General features: G+C 39.2%; 1 protein-coding gene across 1 annotated transcript in view; it reads right to left on the reverse strand.

Annotated features, from left to right (window-relative positions):
• Positions 1-8495: 8495 nt before the first annotated feature.
• Positions 8496-24458, reverse strand: part of synpo2l (synaptopodin 2-like) — a 48839-nt gene continuing 32876 nt past the window's right edge. Inside the window, exon 4 of the mRNA XM_002935764.5 lies at positions 8496-14591. Within this exon, the coding sequence (XP_002935810.2) occupies positions 12253-14591 (2339 nt within the window). The 3' untranslated portion in view covers positions 8496-12252. The remainder of the gene's footprint in view (positions 14592-24458) is intronic.

Consider the following 24458-nt stretch of genomic DNA (forward strand, 5'->3'; position numbering starts at 1 on the left):
GGAAGTTTTAAATGGTATCAGTACTGAGATTAAATGGCCCCCTGCATTGCTCACACCTCATATTCAGGCTGCAATCCCCCTGTATTGTTTAAATATGTAATCTCCTGAACTGTTCACACCTTTTAATCCTTGCATTGTTCACCCCCTGCAGTGTTAACACCCCAGGCTCAGGCTGTAATCACCCACATTGTTCCCCTGTTCACACCTCAGACTGTAGAAGCAGTGCCAGCATTATGTCAGTGTATGCTGTCTGTGTGTGCCATACTCTGCCTGCCCTACCCTGCCTGTGTGTGCCATACTCTGCATGCCCTATACTGCCTGCAGGGCCACCATCAGGGGGGCACAGGGGGTACAATCATCCTGGGCCTGGACGATTTTAACTTTAAAAGGGGGCCCGGCCATGCTAAAGTTTTCTTAGTAGCTCGAGCCCCCTTTAATCAGTTCCGGGCCCTGTCATTGGTGGTCAGCGGGTGATCCTATTGGTCGCGCCCCGTGCGTACATGCACGTCAGTACGCACGGGGCGCAACCTTATAAAAGGGCCTGTCTTCTGCCGGCACTCAGAAGTGCAGAGGTTTCGTCCAGGAAGGACCTCGCCGGGGGAGGCCGAATCTACCGCCGCAGAAGACGCTGCCGCTGAAGAAGGAGATGCCGCCGCTGAAGAAAGAAGACAACGCCGCCACTGAAGAAGAAGACGCCGGAGGAGCCGTGCTGTGCTGGCTACCAATGTACTGGGGGGGGGGCACTGCTGGCTACTAGAGGGGACACTGCTGGCTACTAGAGGGGGCACTGCTGGCTACTAGAGGGGGCACTGCTGGCTACTAATGGGGGCCCTGCTGGCTACCAATGCATTAGGGGGACCTGCTGGCTACCAATGAATTAGGGGGGCCCTGCTGGCTACCAATGAACAAGGGGGGGCACTGCTGGCTACCAATGTACTAGGGGGGGCACTGCTGGCTACTAATGGGGGCCCTGCTGGCTACCAATGCATTAGGGGGGCCCTGCTGGCTACCAATGAACAAGGGGGGGCACTGCTGGCTACCAATGTATTAGGGGGGGCACTGCTGGCTACTAATGGGGGCCCTGCTGGCTACCAATGCATTAGGGGGGCCCTGCTGGCTACCAATGAACAAGGGGGGGCACTGCTGGCTACCAATGTACTAGGGGGGGCACTGCTGGCTACCAATGCATTAGGGGGGCCCTGCTAGCTACCAATGCATTAGGGGGGCCTAGCTGGCTACCAACAAACTAGGGGGGGCACTGCTGGCTACCAATGTACTAGGGGGGGGCCCTGCTGGCTACCAATGCATTAGGGGGGCCTAGCTGGCTACCAATGAACTAGGGGGGCCCTGCTGGCTACCAATGTACTAGGGGGGGCCCTGCTGGCTACCAATGCATTAGGGGGGCCCTGCTGGCTACCAATGAACTAGGGGGGCACTGTTGGCTACCAATGCATTAGGGGGGCACTGCTGGCTACCAATTCATTAGGGGGGCCCTGCTGGCTACCAATGAACAAGGGGGGGCACTGCTGGCTACCAATGTACTAGGGGGGGCACTGCTGGCTACCAATGTACTAGGGGGGCACTGCTGGCTACCAATGAACTAGGGGGGGGGCCTGCTGGCTACCATGTATTAGGGGGGCCCTGGTGGCTACCAATGTCTCAAGTCTGTGAGTCCTTTGTACTGGTGGATATTGCACTCCTGGATATTGCTACTTTTAAAGTATCTTTAGTGTCGTTGGTAACATTTGTAGCAACCATATAATTGGTCTGCACAGTATCTCCTGTGTGATTTGTGAAGGGAATCGTGATTCTATTACCCAGGTAAGTATTACGAAATGAGACACTCTTACAAACTCTTCCTTTCCTTTTCCTTTGTAAGAGTGTCTCATTTCGTAATACTTACCTGGGTAATAGAATCACGATTCCCTTCACAAATCACACAGGAGATACTGTGCAGACCAATTATATGGTTGCTACAAATGTTACCAACGACACTAAAGATACTTTAAAAGTAGCAATATCCAGGAGTGCCAGAGCTAGAATTGATACAGAATCAAGGTGTGATTTTGACATTTTAAACTCTTTTCTTTCTTTCCTATCTATTTTAAGCTTTTTAACTATTTAGAAGTAAAAGTTATATTTTAACTATAATAGGTGTGCCAGTTAGTTTCTTTTGTGTCTATAACACGATATACTATATCCGTTATTTCGAAATACTGTGCACCCTAATAATTACTGTAGTGCGAGGTTCTCCACATCCGGTACATGATTTCTCTAGGGACAAGTAAAGGAAAAGTGGGTGTAGCTTTCACTTTGCTATAGACCCATTACATGCGCTGCCAGAACTTACATCACTGGTAAGATTGCAGCTGTATATATTTTATTTTACAACGCCCTATAGACATGAAAGCTTATGGTACATTAGCCCTTTTATTACCACAAACCACACCTTATTTTACCCAGGATGAGACTGTATCCTTCAGGGGTGAACCCTCGCTGACATGGAGGCCAGGTAGATATGTGTTGTATCTCTCAATAAATGGGCGCTAGTGGCTCTTAACGTTAAAACAATGAACTGTTTATTTACACAGCCACTTAGGAGTAATTACAGCACAGAATAGGCAGGTAGTAGCATCTCACAGAACAGGCAGTACTTACAACGAATGGTCACAATGACTCTCTCCCCTCAGGGCAGAATGGGTTAACTCCCAGCTTCCAGTGGAACCTGGATGATCACTATCTAACCCTAGGTCTGTACACTGTTAACTCTACTCTGGGCAGTATTATACCCAAGATAATAATCCCTCTGCAAATCCTTGTCGGAGCCAGAATGCTGCTCACTAAATAGCCCTGCCTGTCTATCATACCTAGGGGGAGATTTATTAAGACATGAATGAACGCTCCGAGCGTATTTTCGCTGATTTTTGCATGACTTTTGTGTACGCCCATGTGACTTTTGCGTACGCCCGCGTGACTTCTTCGTATGCTTGCGTGACTTTTGCGTACGCTTGCGCGCAAATTTCGAAAAGGTTCTGCCACTGTTTACAAATTTAGAGACTTTCGGATCGCCAATACGATATTATCGTGACTAATATGATTTTTTCGTAAGCATTTTCATGATATTTGCGATCTTCAGAAATTATCGTATCCAATCTGAATTTTTCTCATTTGGGATTCGAACTCGTGTTTTAATGAATCGGCCCCTAGTGTGATCTATAACAGGAGCTGCCAATTCTATCTTGACCTACCTTTTCCGAGATTTCACAATCTCTCTGCCTGTGTGCTCAGGCAGAGAACTTCACAAAATGGCCTCCAGCCTCATGGCTGCTCAGCCTTTTATACCACAGTGCCACCTTATGGCCAAACTGTGGAACTGCAAAAGGTCATGCTATTGTAACCCTTTCTTGGCACGCTCACTTATTTTGGGCTGTATATATATGCTTAAAACTGGGGAAATTGGTCCCCTAATACAGATAAAAGGCACTGGGAACTGGGATTCTAGCGCAGTGCCTCCACCTAGTGGACACTGAGGAGCACACCTCAAGGGGATTTCCACTAGGAAAATAATCACACACAGTTTGCATCAAATATCAACTTTATATAACTGGGTGTAAAGTTAATATGATTATAACATGCAAACAGTATTAAACCCTGCTCTGGAAACCCGTGGGGTTTTAGCCACTACTGGCTCAGTCTCTATGAAGACACAGTTCCACACTCCACTCCCAGAGGAAATACCCTTTCCCAGTTCTGTCCTGGCAAAGTCCCTTCCCCAGAGCTCTTTCAATTTCCCCAGGTAGCGCTACCTGCCCCAAAGTACCTCTCCCTTTGGAATGGCAGTTGCTTCCACGTAGCAGGTCACGAAAAACATACGTCCTCACACAGGGGACACGCACAGGAGACTTTCAATAGCTTTAGCTCATATGGATCACTCCTTGGAATTCGCAGGGTTAAGGCATCTAAGAGCAGTGTAGCAGATCTCTCTTTACAGCTGGTACAGTCTTACAGTCACTGCCTACTGGATCTCTTTGTCTCAACTGCTGGCAGGTACTCGGCACCTTGGTCTCAATAACATATGTTCACTTATTTTAGGGAAATTCTAACAATCCTGGCATTTGTTATATTAAATTCCTGGGACATGGGGTTTTCTAGATAAGGGGTCTCTTCTTAATTTGAATCTCTGTACCTTAAGGCAGCTAAAAAAAAATTAAACATTTTAAACCCAACAGGATTGTTTGGCCACCAATATGGATTTATGTAGCTTTTGTTTGAGCAAAAAGGAAATGAATATAGAAATATTTGTAGTTCCTTAAATAGAATGTATTGGAAATTGCATTTACGTATTTTGGAATTTTATGGATAATAGGTCCCATTTTGTACAGGTATGGGGCCTGTTATGCAGAATGCTCGGGACCTGGGGTTTTCCATTTAAGTGATCTTTCTGTTATTTGGATCTCCATACCTTAAGTCTACTAACAATTTATTAAGGATTAATTATATTTTATTTTATTTATTATTACAGAGTAAAAGGAAATACTTTATGTAAGGGTTGCCACCTGCCCGGTTTTGACCCGGACAGCCAGGTTTTCGGAAGGGCTGCCCAAGTCAAAACCTTCTGCCTGGTTTCCCAAATTAGGAAAACCAGGCAGGACTCAGTAACCAATCGCCGCGTCATTACCCATCCCTGTGATGTTACAGCCCCGCCTCCTCCTCTCCCCCTTGTGACTTAGCTTTACCCCTGCCCGGCTAAGAATGCCTTCAGAGGTGCAAACCCTACTTTATGTACTTGTAAAAGTATGGGAAAATTTAAAGTACAGTTTATATTTCATACTGTACCATTGTATGCTGTGCAATTATTCACAAATATGTTCCCTGAATGCCTTCCAGTCAAATTTCTTGACCATTTGCCTTTTATATGGCTGGTCTGTTTCATAATCCCTATTTCCATAATCAGATTGGGTTTTCTGTGGAAATGGAAAGTGATGGAGTTTGGAGAAGATGGCTTTTTAAATGCAGGCAGATGACACTGTTTGGCTTCTTTTACTGTTTCACTGAGGGTAGATTGTGGGAAGTTATACTATTTCCCCAATACTCTGCAAATTAATATCAGTTGTAACAATGATAAAATCTAATGTAGGTTTTTGTAATATTTATTGGACAAATATTAAATATATACAGGGTGATGATCCCTTCTCTGGTTTTAAGTCATAGATGAGGATGTTTTAGTTTTTATTATAGAACACCCTATCTCACTGGCATTTCTAAGCACAGAGTCAATGATAGCAAGAATATTCTGTAAAAGCCACACATAAGGAAAATTCCATGTGGGCCCTTATGTTGACCAATGTTGGTCTTTTATGTCTTCTATGGGCATTCTATTTCTTGTTCTGCAACACAGAACAAAATGTAGAATGTAAAGAGACGAGACTAGAGCAAAGAAGGTTAATGGAGAGAGGAGGACATTTTTTGTAATGAGCGTGTGATTACCTGTATGATGCCTGGCACCCATCGGTGTAAAGGAAAAGGGATCAGTGGCCTTTCCGGGGTTCTGACTGCTAGCCAAGTACCTATTACATAGTTACATAGTTACATAGGGTTGAAAAAAGACCAGTGTCCATCAAGTTCAACCCATCCAAGTAAACCCAGCACACCTAACCCACACCTACCAATCTATACACTCACATACATAAACTATAAATACAACCACTAGTACTAACTGTAGATATTAGTATCACAATAGCCTTGGATATTCTGATTGATCAAGAACTCATCCAGGCCCCTCTTAAAGGCATTAACAGAATCTGCCATTACCACATCACTAGGAAGGGCATTCCACAACCTCACTGCCCTCACCGTGAAAAACCACCTACGCTGCTTCAAATGGAAGCTCCTTTCCTCTAATCTAAAGGGGTGACCTCTGGTGCGTTGATTGTTTTTATGGGAAAAAAGAACATCCCCCAACTGCCTATAATCCCCTCTAATGTACTTGTACAGAGTAATCATGTCCCCTCGCAAGCGCCTCTTTTCCAGAGAAAACAACCTCAACCTCGACAGTCTAACCTCATAGCTTAAATCTTCCATCCCCTTTACCAGTTTAGTTGCACGTCTCTGCACTCTCTCCAGCTCATTAATATCCTTCTTAAGGACTGGAGCCCAAAACTGCACCGCATACTCAAGGTGAGGCCTTACCAGGGACCTATAAAGGGGCAAAATTATGTTTTCATCCCTTGAGTCAATGCCCTTTTTTATACAAGACAGCACTTTATTTGCTTTAGTAGCCCCAGAATGACACTGCCTGGAATTAGACAACTTGTTATCTACAAAAATCCCTAGATCCTTCTCCATTAAGGAAACCCCCAACACACTACCATTCAGTAGATAGTTTGCGTTTATATTATTTCTACCAAAGTGCATAACTTTGCACTTATCAACATTTGCTCTTGTCCTACTAGGTTAGGTGAGTCAACAGGCCATTTGCCCCTCTTCACAGGGTAAATAACCTATACCCTCTAGCATGATTAGCCCTCTAGCCCAACTGCAATGGTTTAGGAGGAAAAGAATCCCCAGGAATTTCCAAGGAAGTTACATTCATTATTACCTCATCGAAAACACAAGAAATGGGAGAAAGTGAGTGCTATATACAACACCTTGATGCCAAAATCTAATACATACAAGGCTTCGATCCGTTATCCGGAAACCCATTATCCAGAAAGCTCTGAATTACGGAAAGCCCGTCTCCCATAGACTCCATTTTAATAAAATAATTCAGATTTTTTAAATCAATTTCCTTTTTATCTGTAATAATAAAACAGTACCTTGTAATTGATCCCAACTAAGATATAATTAATCCTTATTGGATGCAAAACAATCCTATTGGGTTTATTAATGTTTTACTGATTTTTTAGTAGACTTAAGGTATGGAGATCCCAAATACGGAAAGACCCCCTATCTGGAATACCCTTGCTCCTGAGCATTCTGGATAATGGGTCCCATACCTGTATAATAAATAGTCCCCCAAGTATGCGTAAATGACAAATAATGATAATTAATGTGTTTTTATTGTAAAATTTCCATAATTAAATTAGGGTGATGTAGGCAATGGTTTTGTAATACAGTCTGTAGTTGGTCTAATGTTTTGTGTTTTCACTTAGTTCTATAGCAATCTGGTTGTTAAGGTGCCAATTACCCTAGCAACCAGGTAGTGGTTGGAAAGTCAGAATTAAATATAAATAGGAGAGGGCTTGTAAAGAAAAATAAGCCATAAAAAGTACAAATAAGTATGTACTAGAGCACTAGTTTTCTGTTTGCCAGGCTCACTTCCCCTCCAAAGGGCCACTGCAACTTCAAAGTTCAGACTGTATACTCAATATCCTTGTTGGGCCACTATTTTGTAATACAAAATTTAGTATCAGACTATTAATACACAAATATGTACATATTTACATCTCATTCATGGACACCCACAGTGCTAAAACTAAACTTCAGGTAGGTGAACATAAAAATAATAAGATATGATCTGTGCTTACTGAAGTAGATTTGACATGGGTTGCCCAACCATAGACAAAGCCATGGGAGCAGATAAACCCAGGTCCCACCAGGTCCTGGTAGGACCTGGGCAAATGCTCCTTTTGAATATTTATTAAAACAACCTAAAATGATGGGAGCTGTTCATAAATTAAAAATATATAGTTCTTGGTTCCAAAAGAAACCAATTAAGCTACATAGCTCATGTGTTGTGTTGCAAAATCTTAGTGCGATAAATGTAATTTATGAATAACCATATCAATCGTGTTGTCATCTCTGTGTTAGACTGCATAGTTATCCAGTTACAGTCTTCAGTCTTCATTCTTGCTTTCAGGTCTGCATGAATGAGCCAATGTCGTCCCCGACCTGATGAAAACTCAAAATTTGCCTGAATCGGTCTAAAAGACCCAAAACTGCAGCTTAAATCTTCCTGTATATGTTCACCTTTAGATCCTCTGCTGTCTGAGCTTGTCTGCTGTCAGATCCTGTTCTGTCAGATCACCAATACTGAGCATTTGTAGATTGTAAGCTCTTTTGGGCAGGGCTCTTTTCACCTCTTGTATCGGTTATTGATTGCTTTAGATGTTACTCTGTATGTCCAATGTATGAAACCCACTTATTGTACAGCGCTGCAGAATATGTGGCGCTTTATAAATAAATGTTAATAATGTTAATAATTTAGGACCATGCTCATTTAAAGCCAGTCTGGACCTAGCTTTAATTTGTTAGCTGCGCAAGCTCCTGCATGCTCAGTATTGGAGATCTGACAGAAGATCTGAAGTTCTGCAAGATGGGCCTGCTAACCCCACTGTGCATTTTTACACCAGGGACAAAGATAGGGGCACTTTGACAGTAACAGGTGGTGCAGGGAGGCAACCAGAAGGGGTCCCAATGGGAAAATATCACTGCAAAGTGACGCTGCCAAAAAATAAGCTTGTTATTTGCTATTACCATTTGGAAGAGACTGGAGATTATAAGAAGCACCACACAAGTTTATTTCAGCACATAAACAAAATAAAAATCTTGCTTCCAAAGCAACTGAATGTAAATTGGTTTAGGGAGTAAAGTATATAAATGTGGATTTTTTTTTAGCAGAATGCTTTCATTTATTGCCATTTCCAAACCTGATCCCATCGATACAGTGGTATTTTTTATTGCATAATACTTGTGAGTTAAGGAACAATAGGATTTACATCATTATAAACATAAAGATAAAAACACGCGTTCAGTGATGACATCCTCACTTTGTTGTTTTCTTGGCACTTCCTCTGTTGAGCAGTTGCCAACCTATTCCAGCTGGAGAGGTGAGCACTGACACAGACACATTCCCAGAACCTGTATGCATAACCATACAGAACCTTAAGGGTCCATTGAGGATGCATTTATAAACATATTTGTTCAGAAATGCAGTTTTATCAAACTGAATTACTATCTGCCCCACGCATACTCATTCGGGGTCATTCTGTAATCTTACCCTACTAAGCCTGAGATTTGTGCATCTTTGTCCTATAAGCATCTCAGCAACTATTCAAATTATAGTTGTGGGTAGATTACTGAATACTGTTTTTTTATTGGGTGAGTTTATTTCCTCTGTTTGGATTCATGCTTTGGACACTGAGGAGCACTAAAAACAAGAAGGAGGACATCAAGTTAAAAGGGTTGTGTGGGATACTTCTATACATGGATATACACAAAACATCACAAAATACGATTTTGATTTGAAACACTTTATAAAACTCCATACTGACCTGGGACACGAATGCACTGCTTTTTAAAGCGTTTCATATTATTCTGTTCTATGTTCTAAGGGTTATGGCACATATTTTTAGACCTATTTTATGTACTTTTATTAAGTAGCCCAAATACATGGCATTAAAGCTCCTGAAAAGCCTCCAGTAGACTCATGTCATAAGGCAGTCTTGTGTGCTTTTGGGCTACTTAAAAATGCAGAACTTAAAGTGCCCATTGTGTGCCATTACTCTAACAGTTGTTTACTTTGTTTTTCCTAAAAACTATAATAAATTAGTAATCCTAAACTACTGGCAGGATATTCATCTTGCATGTTCTAAATCCACACCCTGCCACTAAAGCTTTTAGTAACCTTTGATAGTAAAAAATATATATATCTAACTAGCCAAGCCTTATAAATCAGGACTTATTGTGTTAGTTGCTTGAGACTTTTGAACATAATTAAAGCATGAAATAATCTTCTGCCTTGTATGTTTAATTGTTTTATTCTAATTGCAACAACACATTCACAACCTTCTCATCTATATCTAACAATACTTTCCTTCCCTTAACCAATTAAGGAATCCCAATACCAATTTTTTATCATCCCATTCTGCAGATTGGAGGCTGATAATATTGTTCGCTGTTGCTGAGGAAACCCCTCTAGCGGGACATGCAGTTACTGAGAAGTTGACTTGGCGGAAACATTTTATATTGTGTTTTACTAATGCAAGCAATTTTTTAGTTGAGGACATAGGATATGGGAACATTTCCTGTGGGTTATTAGGCCTGGTGCAAATGTTTGGCCTTTTATTACCTCTTCAGGTTAAAAGTTTTTTTATGGGATCTTTATTTCTACTGTTAGTTCCAGAACTTTATTTCCTGGTTGGTGATCCCTTGGTTTGTCCAGTAGCACAGTACCAAATGCACCGAAAGAGAAAAGAAACCCACGCATAGATTTCAGCTGATATTGGGGGATAAAATCCTGCAATTATAAATTTTATGAGGTTTTCCCCCAAGGTGCCCTTTTGATGGCACCTACGATGCCAGGGACCTAGCCTTCATGCAGTACCCCTTGTTCCTAAAGTCCTTAGTTATCCCATGTTAGCTTGCAGTGTCTCAGAAGTCATTTATATACTGTTCATACCAACATTAAAATATATTTCATATATTTATACCTGGTATTGCAGATTGGCCAAACAGATGAAATGCTAGAGGGCTGGGCTATGATGCTGCCATCCATCCCATTGATATTTATGATAGGCCGATGTTGAGGTGCATGTTTCATTTACAAACCTCAGTGAATATAAGCAAATAGTTGCTTATATTATTTGAAATCAGAAACATACTTATTTCAGAATCTGGGGAGTGGGGAACTTTGATACTACAAAAGATCCTTACTTAATAATATATCTCACCAATGCCACATAAAATGTGATTTATGAAAGACATATAAAGCGCAGGTCATTCAGTTCAGTAGCTTCTGGAGAAGGACTATGGAAAAGCATGCAGCATGATGTAAAACAGAGCAACACTAGCACATTACTAATAACTATGGGGCCAAGTGCGTTGAGTCTCATGTCACCATGTAAAGAAAGAAGCCTAATTTGTTTTTCCCCTATATCAGGGTTTTTTACTGGCTAATAATTAAATTAGATAAAATATGTACATTTTTTCATACTTATGAGGTACACTTTGTGCTTGCCCTTAGCTAACTATGAGATATGCCATACTGATTTTGCTGTTTACAGGGTAGCAGGGTGACATTACTGTTTGGGTTGGGTAGGTCTCATTTTTGGGAAGGCACTATGCACTATGGCCCATCGTTAATTCAGTGGAAAAAAGCATTATTCACTCTAAATTGTCTCATTGAAGACAATTCAATGTATAGTAAAATATTCTCACCATCTTTCTTTTAGGAGCTTGCCTGCAGAATACAACAAACTCCAAACAATCATTATAGTTGATGTTCTGCATAATGAAATTCATTAAAGAGGACACTTCCATAAATAATTATCAATATAGTATATAGTAGAGAGCAGTGATCTCAGCACATACTATAGGCATTACACATGCTTTGTAGTGTCCCCTTTAAATCAGAAGTCAAGCACAATGTTCTTGCTAACACATGAATGCAAACATTCATGCATAAACTACCACACATATTACCATATGCATTTGTATAATGTACATCAGATGCATCCTGTGAAATCTTCACTAAATGATTTGATGCCATGTGGTTCACATAATTCTTTTAGAAGCAAAACAAAACAGCCATGCACACAGCAAATGCAACTTCTCCAGTATACAACACACTCTGGTTAAATATCATGGCAATTTGTGAAATGGGCTCCACAGGAGGAAAATGCTTCTGTGTTGTATAATAAGGCACGACAGTCACTTCATGCACATTTATGTGGCTGAGGAAAGAAGGATACTAAGACGATCACAGTATATTATAATGCACTTCTGTGTCTCTTTCAAAGATTATCTGAAACCTCAATGAGAGCTTGAGGTTGAAGGTTTTAGTGGATCCTGTTGAACCTTAGGATGGAAGCAGCTGCACATTATTTACACTCATCCTTTATTCAGCTCCAACAGTTTTTGTGTTTATTACAGCACCAACCTGCAGCCAACGTCCGCACAAAATCCATGTCATATAAGCCTTTTTGTGTACATCCTCGTTACAAAACCAAGCAATAAAAGTTTTGTTCATTTAAATCACACTGATTCCTTTTTATTACTTTAACTTTTCTGACTAGTTCATCATAACTTGTCTTTAGCTGGCCAATCAAGAAACATTTCATTCCTTTCTTTTCTTCTTCATTTAATTGTTGCATTTTCTTTTGTTTTTAAGGCAGCTGGCACATTATAGTCTTTACCTACTAAGCATGTGTCCTGTAGTAACTACACAAGGAGCCTGATGCTCATTGTTTAAGCAATACACAAAATAAATAAGCAAACTATTTTTCCATTAACCTTTTCAGGCTACATTCCTGGTTAGAACTTTACTTTGGCTGGCCTCCAAACATTAGCCTGCATCCCTGTTTTGGCTGCACAGAACTTTGGCTTTGCAACTTGGAAAGTTGAACTTGATGATCTGGGAGAAGTAATGGAACTAGTTGGGCTAAGTATACCATAACTCTGGTAGCTAGAAGGGATGAAATTCTGTGGAGTCTTCTGTTCAGGAACTTGACATTGATTAGGCACTGTAACCACTGATGGCATAGGTTGGCAGGTAAGATCTGTTCTCCATACTGGCTCTGCAAGAGTAGTTGCAGATCGAGGAGTTATCACAGTTGGTGTCATACTGATTGATGCTGTCATTGGAACTGGAGTTGAAAAACGTTTTATCTCATGAGCCCTAGCAGTTTTCACAGGAACTTGTCTAGCTGGTGATGCCAATACATTTGATTTTTGTGTGTCTCTTTTTGTTGGAGTCTGGTTTGGGCTGTTGGAAGAATCATCAAAAACAAACATTGCAGAATTTAGCTGATATGGCTGATGCCGCATAAAATCTATTGCCTGCATTCTGGGTTTGCCACTGGGACCTTTCTTAACTTTGCTTGCAACTTTGCTAGCTTGAGTTTTTGATGCCGCTAATGGATAAAATGGAGAGCAAAGGGGATTATAGGCAATAGGTGGTGGAGCACGAATATTTGATGAGTATTTCCAAGAAGAGGGAAGAGAAGGGGTAGGAGATGGTGTTCTTGGTCTGGAATTAGGCCTAGAGCTGGATGTAGGAGTTGAATCCACAACAAACTTGTCCATACGGCTTTGACGTTTAGCAAAGAGTTCTGCTCCTTTACCTCCTAGATGTGGAATATCTTGACCTCCATTTAAAATTTCATCTACTGGTGTTCTGCGTTGAGGTTTCGGAGCTACTGGAGGGGGGAGCTTGAACTTGCGTGCTGAGGGCTGCATAAAATTACAAGCTTCAGCTCCTAGGCTAAGGAAATCCTCTTCGGGCCCAGACTCAAAACCTGCACCTGTTTGCTCTTGTTTTGATTTCCCATCTGTTCTCTGCACCATAGACAAAAGTTCAGGGCTTGGTAAGCACTTCTTTTCTTCTACTTTAGCAAACATTTGTTTTTTTCCACCTCTCTTACGTGCTTCATTTAAGATACCAGAACGACCAACAGGAACTGAAATCCTCTGTTCTCTTGTGTTCACAGAATCTAGTGACTGGTTTGCAGAAATTTTTGGGGTGAAATATGGAGATGCATCCACCTGCCCAGTTGATGGTAAACCTATTACATTTGAAGTAGGTGTCATTGGAGTACAATCAGTTAATTTGGTGACATTGGCGTGTGTAACTGATGCTTGAGGTCCAGATGGGCGTGAAGGGGTTGACAGATATATGGAAGCAGTGGTGGTCCGTGGTGTTGTTTGATTTGATAGATTTTCAGGAACTCTTTCACATTGTACCTGGTTAGTAGTTGATGGCATATCTGCTCTTCCAGGTGCTGGGATATAAAGGGATGCAACAGAACAAATTGGAACCTTTTCAGCATTTAAAGGTGTTTCTGGGATGAATGATGGGATGGGTGAAGGAGTTATGATTTGAGATGGTGGAATTTCACTTGTTTTCTTTGGGGAACTGGGCTTGAATACAACTGATGATGCCACAAGACGTTGGCCAGTTTGACCTGGGGTAAATGGTCGTGCTGATCTATTAAAGATTTCAGAACTGGCTTGAACACCATCTACTTGAGTGGGTTGTGACTGAGGAGGAGTTATTGATATATTAGTACTTGCTACTTTGGGGCTTTCAGAAACACCCATTTCTTGGGTTTTATTTACAATAGCTGAAGAGTTTGCATTTCCATTTAACATCTTTTTCCGGACTGGAGCTACTGGAGCTGTTTGATTCTCTTTACGTTGTTGTAAAGGAACAGGGATTGGTAAAGGAACAGAATCAACAGGGGACTGTTCTGATCGCTGTCTCTGTAGCTCAAATAACTCAGCTCCTTTCCCTGATGCCTCAGTCAATCCCTTTTCGACCTGCTGCTCATCCATTTTTGGCTTCTCAATATCTAAATAGGTACTGTCCCAGTCTGAGTGATTTGTTAGACTACGGGCATCTGAGAACCCTTCCTCATCAAATTCTGATTCACTTGTAGGAAATACACCGTCTTCGTCCTCGATGTAACGGTCTTCATCCACACTTCCGTAACTCACTAGGGTATACTTTTTTGCTCGCTGCCGTCTCTTCTTAAACATAAGCACACCCTTGGAATGAGGATTTGGTGCATCTGTCAACAAAGATGCAATGGTTCTGCACTTAGTTCTGGCCTCTTTAACGTTCTTCTCTTGTACACTTTCACTTCGGTGCAGCTCTGAAAAAACAAAAACAAGAGCAACACAGTTACAACAATATGCAGTTTAACTTTATTGTTTAAAATTGTGTTGCTTTATATTATGTGATGCATTTCTAATATTAAAGGAGAAGTTTACCCACAGACATTGTGAGACCACTGGTCTCTTTCTGTTTTTGTGGTTCTTTGTCTATTCTGTCCCTCTTCTTTCAAACCCATAATATAAAATGTTTTCTGATGGCTTTTATAAATTAGATTGTTACAGCTATTTTCTATTCGCCTTCCAGCATGTTATTAAAACCACTACTTGGTTGCTTGGGTCGGACAACTGACATTGCTTATTTCCTGTCTGCATAACTTTTTGAAAGCAATATGAAAATCTTGCAAAGTACACTATAAAAATGTATGAGATTTTATAGGCGGTCTTGGTCTTCTGCATGGTCTACACTTCAAATAAAATAAGATTATAATAAGATTACTAATAAAATTCATCCTGACAGAGACCTATGTCCACTCAGATGCTTCTAAACCTTGGGGTAGACTCAGTGCAAAAAAAAGTGTGCTTCCCATTAAGTCAAAGGCTGAAACTTTAGCAGATCTACCACCATGTCAGTGGCTCCACCCGGAGCGCCTGGCAGATATCCCATAGAAAGCTTACGGTTGCTGGTGTTTCATACTCTGAATAAAACACTACCAGTACTATTTATATATAGACACCCAAGGGCCTGTGCCTTGGGTGGCAGATTTTTGGGGGGCCCCAGATGCCAATATTTTTTTTAAAAAAATGAAAATCCCCCCAGCTGGAAAGTTTCTTCAGAAACCAGACACCGGACCTAAATACAGCCCTGAAGAAGATCCGGTCGTTTGGTAATCTCGTAGATCTCAATGGGTATGGCCATCTTTACTCTTACCAAGATCTTGATACTATATCACAAAACAAAGGATAAATAATGCTATATTTGAGAAGCTTGTTTAAGTTTATTATACTGTTGCCTACAAAGTATCTGGAATACAGTGGAAGGTATACAAAGCTTATGTAAAATACATTTATGAAATAGAAAAATTCAAAACAAAATATCATTCAATGCCTTTTTAGTGCCATATACCTAGCTTCTCATCATGTACAGGTAGAGGATCTATTATCTAGAATGTTTGAGACCTGTGGTTTTCCGATTAAGGGATCTCCATACCTCAAGTCTGCTAAAAATCCTTTCAACATTTAATAATGCAGCTTAGGTAGGATCAGGTATCAAGGACTGAGTGCAAGGTAAGAAGTAAAGGGGAATTTTTTACATTTTTTTGGCTTAAAATGCACTGCATGGGATAAGGCCTTTCCGTTACTAAGAGCTGGATAGCAGATCCCATACCTGTGCTATAGTGTATTTCCTTTCCATTTTTCACACACGGCTATAACTGAACAATATACATTCTTATATATATTTAATACTCTACTACCTTCCCTGTAATGCAGCTGTTGTCCACTACTGAATGCTATTATATGAAAGGTTTACCTGGAACTGTTAGAATTAGACTAAGCAGTTTAGAGGCGACCATTATTTTTTATTTTTTTCCTTTTTAAAAACATCTATTATCCTGTTGTGAGAGTGACTGACCATGTGGAGCAGGCAGATTTATTGGGTAAAAATTGGTGGCACATAACCTTGTATTTATGCACTTTTTAAACACCTCTTTTTACCCCAGGACTGTACACTTTTCCATACCCATTTACATCACATCCTTACACAGCTTTTACTAAGAATGCTTTTACATGGTGCACTATAATGCTGACACCCCATTATTAATACAGCGCTCTGGCTCCATAGCGTGTCTTACCACCAATATTAATGCTGATTATGGATATAATGAAACCAGTTATTAATAGTCACGCAACTGTTGCAGAACAGGCCTTTATGGGAAGTCTGTTACTGTGCCCCACTGTTTGTATCTGTTGCTTCACACACTGACTATTCTAGTGATATTTTACTTTGATACAAACATAAGACTGTAAGTGTTTATGTGTATAATGCATAGTGCTTAAAGCAAGTTAAGCAAAACTTATTTAAACAAGAAGTTAAATGTAAAAGTATATTCATATTAGCAGATATATATATATATACATCTAGCAATTTGCAGTAAACTAAATATAACACACCAAATGAAAATGTTCCAATAAATCATATATACATATTTATATCATATATATATATATATATATATATATATATATATAATAGAAAGAGTGCCGCACACACAGGGACTTGATACAAAAGAAAAAGTGTTTTTACTGAAAAAATTCCAATGTTTTGAGCACAACCAGTGCACTTCTAGTTCTGAAGTCTATTAAAGAGATAAATACAAAAAAGACTTTGGGGTAAATTTATCAAATGTTTAGAGCTTAATACATAAAAACTCACCCATGTTCTATTCATTCGTATGGGATTTTAAGAAGCATATTTATCAATGGGTGAACTCTAACTTTCACCTTTTGATAAAAATACTCTAGACATTTTAATAAACCTGCCCCTTAAACTAAGAGCCCACAAAGGAAACACTGATAGATCAAGCAAGGAGAAGTAAAAAGGAAGTTCATTACCTGCATATAGATTATCTGTGCTGTGGTAGCAAGGGGCTGGCGAATCAGGCATGACACAGACACCATTAAAGTTACAATGTTCCATAAAGAGAGACTGAAAGGTAAATCCACTCCAGGCTGGAGCCAACAAAGTACAAAAATCTCCCTCGGTCTGGGCTGCCCTTTCCACAAGTCTTTTTAAGTCTCTACTTTTGTCTCCTCTGGCATTGCTGCTAGGGGACAGTGGCTCTCGGAAACCAATGAGATCATCTAGTCTATTTTTACTGGCCACGGCTTATCACTAGACCATGCTATGGACATTGTCACCTGTCACTTAAGCTCTGTCCCCTTTGCCGGTGGCTGAGCTTAAGAAAAATAGATTTTCCTCCAGCCGTAAATTTTTTCCCAACCCTGTAATATGAGTTTGAAACAATGTTATGTATGCCAGTCTCACAACATGTAGTCACTGCACTTAAAATACCACTGTTATCCACAGAATAAAGCTATACAGTTAGATTACTATACCCCTATGTTCCCCAAGAAATATAAGGTAAAAATATTTGTTCAATGAATGATTAAACCAATGGAACCTTAGATATAAATATTATAAATGCCCCATTATATATATATTTTCTATAAAATATTATAGGACACCTGTCTGTACAGGATAAAAAATGGTTTGGAAAGATTCTGTAGTGGTACTGGTATCTCAGAACACAATGTTTTGTACTACAGCAGCAACAATTTACCTACCATACATTCAAGCCATACACAACTCAAAATATGCCCACAAACCAATAATGGTAAATTTGGGGATCCTTACATATATGATCAAGTTGCTTAATGCAACTGGAATGAATGGAATAGATAATGAAAAAGGTTATTATTTTTGAGTCTTTTTACTAACATAACTGCATGTTTTATTCAGTGCAGTATCCTATGATAGTCAAATCATTCCTCCCGCTGAACTACCCAAGTCACAGTTGACTATGAATTATGGACAGTGCCCTGAGACTACATTATTTTTACAATGCCCATACATTACACAACATTACACATTACATTATACAACAATGTATAATAAGTCAATAAGATATATTTAATATGTTGCTGGATGTAATGTTTTTCCATCCATTCCTGCAAGAAAGTTAAATGTTTATTTTGAATATGCATTAGCAGCTTAGCACTGAGTGGAGTAGAGAGGTTGTGCACACAGGAAGGGGAAGTAAAGGGGAGGAGCACAGTGTGTAAAGAGAACAGCCAATAATAAAGCTAAGCTCTACCCTGCAGTCTCACTATCTCTATATACTATCTCTATATCTCTATATTTTTTTTTCCAAAAAAGTTTATTTTTTGTTTAGCATATAAGCATCCTAGGGCCACCCCCTAAAGATCATGCCTATATGGTATATACACATCTGATTAGTGCTAATACCAAGTCAGGCTTAGTAAATATAGGAAGCAGACTAATTCCTGTAAATATCTTTTATATTTTTTTTTGCTTTTCCAGGTATTTTCAGCTCCCCCTTTACTTGATATTTTTGCATAAACCAAAACAGATATATTCAAAAAAGCAACGATAATGAAATGTCGCTAAATTTGACATAAGTAGATCTAGCAGAACTAGCACTGCCTAAAATCAGATAAGTGCCCAAAATACATGATAAATGCTATTGCTTTCTTGAACAATTTTTCTGCCAAGGTCATTATTTGCTTTTTAACACAAAGTATATTTATATTGGTCTAGAACACCACCTTGAACTGTATATATGTCCTGGGAGTGCCATTTACAGTATCTTAGGAACCTAAGTATGCTGGAAAGTAAATGATATTTAGTAACGTTCCCAGAGTCACACATGGGAAGAAGGCAGTTTGAGAAGTATATTTAGGTGAAATAAGACGCATTATTGGGTTATGTGTATGTAATCATTGCAGAAACTGTACTATTTGCGTAATGCAGCTATGGGACCTGTAGTTTTCTGGGTAATTCCATCATTTGGGTCTCCCCATCTTATGTCTACTAAAAAATAATTTAAACACAAACATTAAAGGAGAAAGAAAGACATTTTGGCATTTTATTGGCAATAGATTAGCCACATTAGTGCCACCTAGAATGCTATATTTATTCTGTAGAAAGCTTTAACATATGTGAGTTAATAGCCCTATAAACTCCCTCTGTTTAAGTTAGCAGCTGCAATTCAGCTCGCAATAACTTCCATGCTGCAGCTCTAGCTGCTGGTAGCTCAGATTACAGCAGAGAGGGGATAGGGAGGACAGAGAAGGGAGGAGGAGAGAGGAGCAAGCTGCGCAGACTCATGCTGTACTCTGAAGGTTTTTTGAGAGAAGAAGTCTGATTTTCTGTGAGTGTTTATTTATTTATTTACATAGACCTTTTTGATAAAACTTACTTAGTTTTAATCTTTCCTTCTCCTTTAAATAAACCCAATAGGATTGTTTTGTCTTTGGTAAGGATTAATTATATCTTAGTTAGGATCAAGTACAAGGCACTGTTTTATCATTACAGAGAAAAAGGAAATCATTTTGAAAAATTAGAATTATTTGCTTATAATAGAGTCTGTTGGAGATGGCCCCTGTAATTTGAAACTTTCTGGATAATGGGTTTCCAAAAAATAAGTCCTATACATGTATTTGCAAAACAGTATGCATCAGTTTACTATGCTTTCTAATAAGGCTTTTAAATAAGTCTAGATAATAATCATTATGCAAATATTTCATGATTATCAGTTTGGCATGACCTCAGATCGTGTGAGTTTATCTTTACTCATTAACACGTTTACTTGCATCCTGCTGTTTATATAATGGGCCAAATAATTCACTGACCAACAAAAGAAACATCTGAACGACTGGAACTAATGTTTATTTTCAGTGGATCACACTATAATCCTAGCTGAATGACTGTATGTATATATAGTATACAGGTATAGGACCCGTTATCCAGAATGCTCGGGACCAAGGGTATTCTGGATAAGGGGTCTTTCCGTAATTTGGATCTCTATAAATTAAATCTACTAAAGAATCAATAAAACATTAATTAAACCCTATGGGATTGTTTTGCATCCAATAAGGATTATTTATATCTTAGTTGGGATTAATTACAAGGTACTGTTTTATTATTACAGAGAAAAAGGAAATCCGTTTTAAAATTCTGAATTATTTGATTAAAATGGAGTCTATGGGAGACGGGCATTCCGTAATTCGGAGCTTTCTGGATAACGGGTTTCCGGATAAGGGATCCCATACCTGTATATGTAAAATGCAAAAAATAGCTGCGCTCACTTACTAGAGTGAGTGCCTGGGTGCACACCGCAAAAGAGTTATTATAAAATGTCATATAAAGCAGGGCACTCACTGAACTTAAAAGTATGGTGACAAAGGTCTCAAGGAAGACCAAAACATTGGAATAACAAATAATCTTTATTTCTTTCTGTGAGAGCCCTGCTTTATATGACATAACTTTTTATATGACATATCTATATATTTATATATATAAAAAATAGTGACAGTAGATGTTTAGATGTTTGTGAGGAGGAACAAAGTAGAAATACAGTATGGTAAATGACTGCACCACCAGTTTATTTGGTTAAAATGATACTTCTGCCATGAATTGGAATGCTTTGTCAGCCATCAGTGTTAGTGTCTGCTACAGCCCTATGGACTATGGTTTAGAATGGCACTGGAATATTAGTATATTCAATTGAACTTTTTTTCATGAAGTTTATCCCAAATACCATCCCAAGGAATGTCTCCCACCTTCACCTTCATGATGCCGCAAAGCAGTAAATGTTTATTTTTTTATATTCATTAGTCATTGTTCTTTAAACCAAAATAACTACAATGCACATTAGGTAGTGAGGCTATTTGGCATGTACACCACCTTCCTTTAAAAGAATGGGCTTGGTACAAGTGAAGCTTGAGAGCCTTCAAAACTTATCTTTAACACTTACACCTCCCACATTATATAAAAGCTTTTGTAACAGTTACAGTAAGTACAGTTATGTTTAGCTAAATGAAGTGTAAGACACACAAGGTTATTTGTCCAATTTATAAAACCAGTTAAGGAGAGAAAATAATGACCTTCTCAGCCCTTGGCCATAACCTTTATTGCACATACCCTTCCCACTGGTCTTAATATTCCATCCTGCTCTGGAAAAACTTAGATTAGTACAAGTGCTTAAGTCCTGGAATGTGGCATTAACAATGTGCAGATACTGCTTTTTTCCTGTACCGCTTAACTTCTAGATAATATTGAATGGATGAATTAGTTGAAAGCAAGAAAATTATCCCTAGTACCCCCAGAGCCAGAAGCCTTGATAAAAATGCAGTTTTAATATGTGTTAGCAAACAAGTTATGGTCTCAAATGTAAGGGGTCCTTAATAAGATTTTACTATGGGGTCTATGTTTATATTTCTTTTCAGGCTCTCCTTTTTTATTTTATCAACAACTTTAAAGGAACAGTAACACCAAAAAATGAAAGTGTATTAAACTAATTAAAAATATGTACTTTTGCCCTGCACTGGTAAAAGTTATGTGTTTGCTTCAGGAATGCTAATATAGTTAATATAGACAATGTTGCTGTGTAACCATGGGGCAGCCATTGTATTCTACAGAGCTTATCTGTCATCTACTGTGTAACCTGTGCCTTTTCTCCTTTTTCCGGCTTCAATGGCTGCCCCCATTGCTGCACAGCAGCTTGTTTATATAAACTAAAGTAGTGTTTCTGACACAAACACACAGTTTTACCAGTGCAGCAGTACATTATATTTTAATTACTTTAAAACACTTTCATTTGTAGTGTTCCTTTCACAAACTGGCAAATTGCACATGTGCAAAACAAAGAAAGGAAAAAAGGGAGAAAACACACAAAAAAACAACTAATTGCCGAATGTTCTACAGTCTACAAATGATAACCTTTACATTTAAGCATAGAATATATTAAGTAATTATAGTCTTATGTTATTCAAGTAACCTAGGCAATCTGTTTTATAGGCTAAATGTAACTCTTCGCACCTCGTAGATACTGATAAAAGGAAAGGCTTGTACTTACACAAAGAATTCAAATATCGGACTCCAGCAGGCTTGCCTTTCCTTGGGCATTCTATTCATGGATCTTATGTACCATGAGCTCAGATTTACACAAACCCTTCTGTGAATGCTTGGCTAAATGGTGAAGTGTAGTAGTGCAACTGACTGGAAGCGATCTGGATGTATAATAGATGACGTTTATTTTTTTTATCATGAAGCCTAGAAAAAACATTGTAGAACCATTTTGCAATTGCCAGCTGTTGTGTGGCAATCCTGCATGAATAATATCTCCATAAGCAAATATAAAAGTAATACTTGCCATTACATCATATCTAGTTATAAGCTAACCATTTGGCAGAAGCTGCTTGGTGTATAGGGACCTCAAACAGCTTTACAGAGATCAGAAAATGACCCCTACAGCTGTCATTGTTGGGAATGCAGACCCAGAGAAATGCATTAAGGACGGAGACAAAAAACCACAGCTATGCAACCTGCATCACAAAATGAAAACTCCAAGCACATCCTATAACTCTGGCCAACATGCTGGGAATAACCCCTTACAACTGAAGAACCACAGCAAATGTCCTGTCTACCCAACCTTGCCACCTGTCAGTATGTTCTTGTACAATCATAACATAGCATGAGTTTTACAGTGCTGATAATCACAGTAAGAAGTGCACCCCTCTCATAATCACTTTATGCAGACTAAATGTGGAATATATACTATAGGACAATTACTGCAATAGTGGTGCCAATAATTCTGTTTGTCCCATTGTCCTCTGCCCACTGCATATGCATAAGAGCATTTGGGTCTTGTGTTCGATTTGTCTGGGTACTGTTTGCATTTTTTCCTCCACTATAAGGTCAGTGACACACAGGAAGATTAGTTGCCGCGCGACAAATCTTCGTTGTCGCAGGTGACTAATCTCCCCGCAATGCCATCCCACTGGCTAGAATGTAAATCGCCGGTGGGATGGCAAACGCGGCACTGCGATTTGCTGTAGTCACCTTTGAGAGGAAACTACGGGCAATTTCGGCAAACCGCGCCGCCACATATGCCATCCCACTGGCGATTTACATTCTAGATGGTGGGATGGCATTGCTGGGAGATTAGTCGCCGTGACAATGAAGATTTGTCGCGCGGCGATTAGTCTCCCCGTGTGTCACTGCCCTAAGGAGCAGAGGTTAAACCACTCCTATCTGCTAAAGAGAGTTTTTTCTGAGCAGCGTTACACTAACCCCCTCCCCCCTAAAATAGGCCTAAATCTCTATGATATAAAACTTAAGAATAATGCAAGTACTGGGGCTGGCCTGTGAATATTGTAGCACTGTGTGCATTCCTTCCTAATATCCCTGCATTGGCAGTAACACCAAATATGAACCTTTATTTTATTTTACATACTCTTTATTTCTCTCCAGTACATATAAACATTCTTTATTTACAGCAAAAGTTCTGGATTTTTATTGCAATTTATAAAATAAAGTTAACTTAGTGTGATGCAGAGAGTAATATTCTGAGACAATATGCAATTGGTCTTCATTTTTAATTATTTGTGTTTTTTAAATATTTTCAGTTTTTGTTCAGCAACTTTCCAGTTTGGATCAGCTATCTGTTTGCTAGGGTTTAAATTACCTTAGCAACCAGGGAGTGGTTTGAATGAAAGATTGGGATATGAAAATAGGAGGGTCTAAATAGTAAAATAAGTAATAAAAAGTAACAATAACAATACAATTGTAGCAATAGTTTATTTGCTGCTGGGGTCAGGGACCCCCATTTGAAAGTTGGAAAGAGTCATAAGAAGAAGGAAAATAAAAAAATAAATAAAATAGACCAGTTAAAAAATGCTTAGAATTGTCCATCCTATAACTTAAAGGTGAATTACCCCTTTAAGGAAGATTCAATCAAAGTTCTGACAAAATGGTGCCCACAAGTCTGGAAGACCACTCAGTGGCTGACAGTTTATTTCAATACAAAAGAAAGGAGACCTCAAAGAAACTTAATGCTATTGTACAATTGCCCTTATACCATAAAGATTATACTAAAGATCATCAACATTAACTACACCTCTAGACTCAAAATAAAATTGTCAAAAGAACAAGCTGGATTCAGGACAGGCCAATGGAACAAGATATTGTATTGCTTACGCTCACTGGATAATTTAAGAAAAGCCAATGAATACAAAAAGTAGGTCAACATGTTCTTCATTGACTACTATGGAATGCTCTCAGGATAATGAAGTTAGCCAGGCTTGTCATGGAGAAATTGTTACAC

This window comes from Xenopus tropicalis, chromosome 7 (assembly GCF_000004195.4).
Source record: "Xenopus tropicalis strain Nigerian chromosome 7, UCB_Xtro_10.0, whole genome shotgun sequence".
Classification (NCBI taxonomy): domain Eukaryota; kingdom Metazoa; phylum Chordata; class Amphibia; order Anura; family Pipidae; genus Xenopus; species Xenopus tropicalis.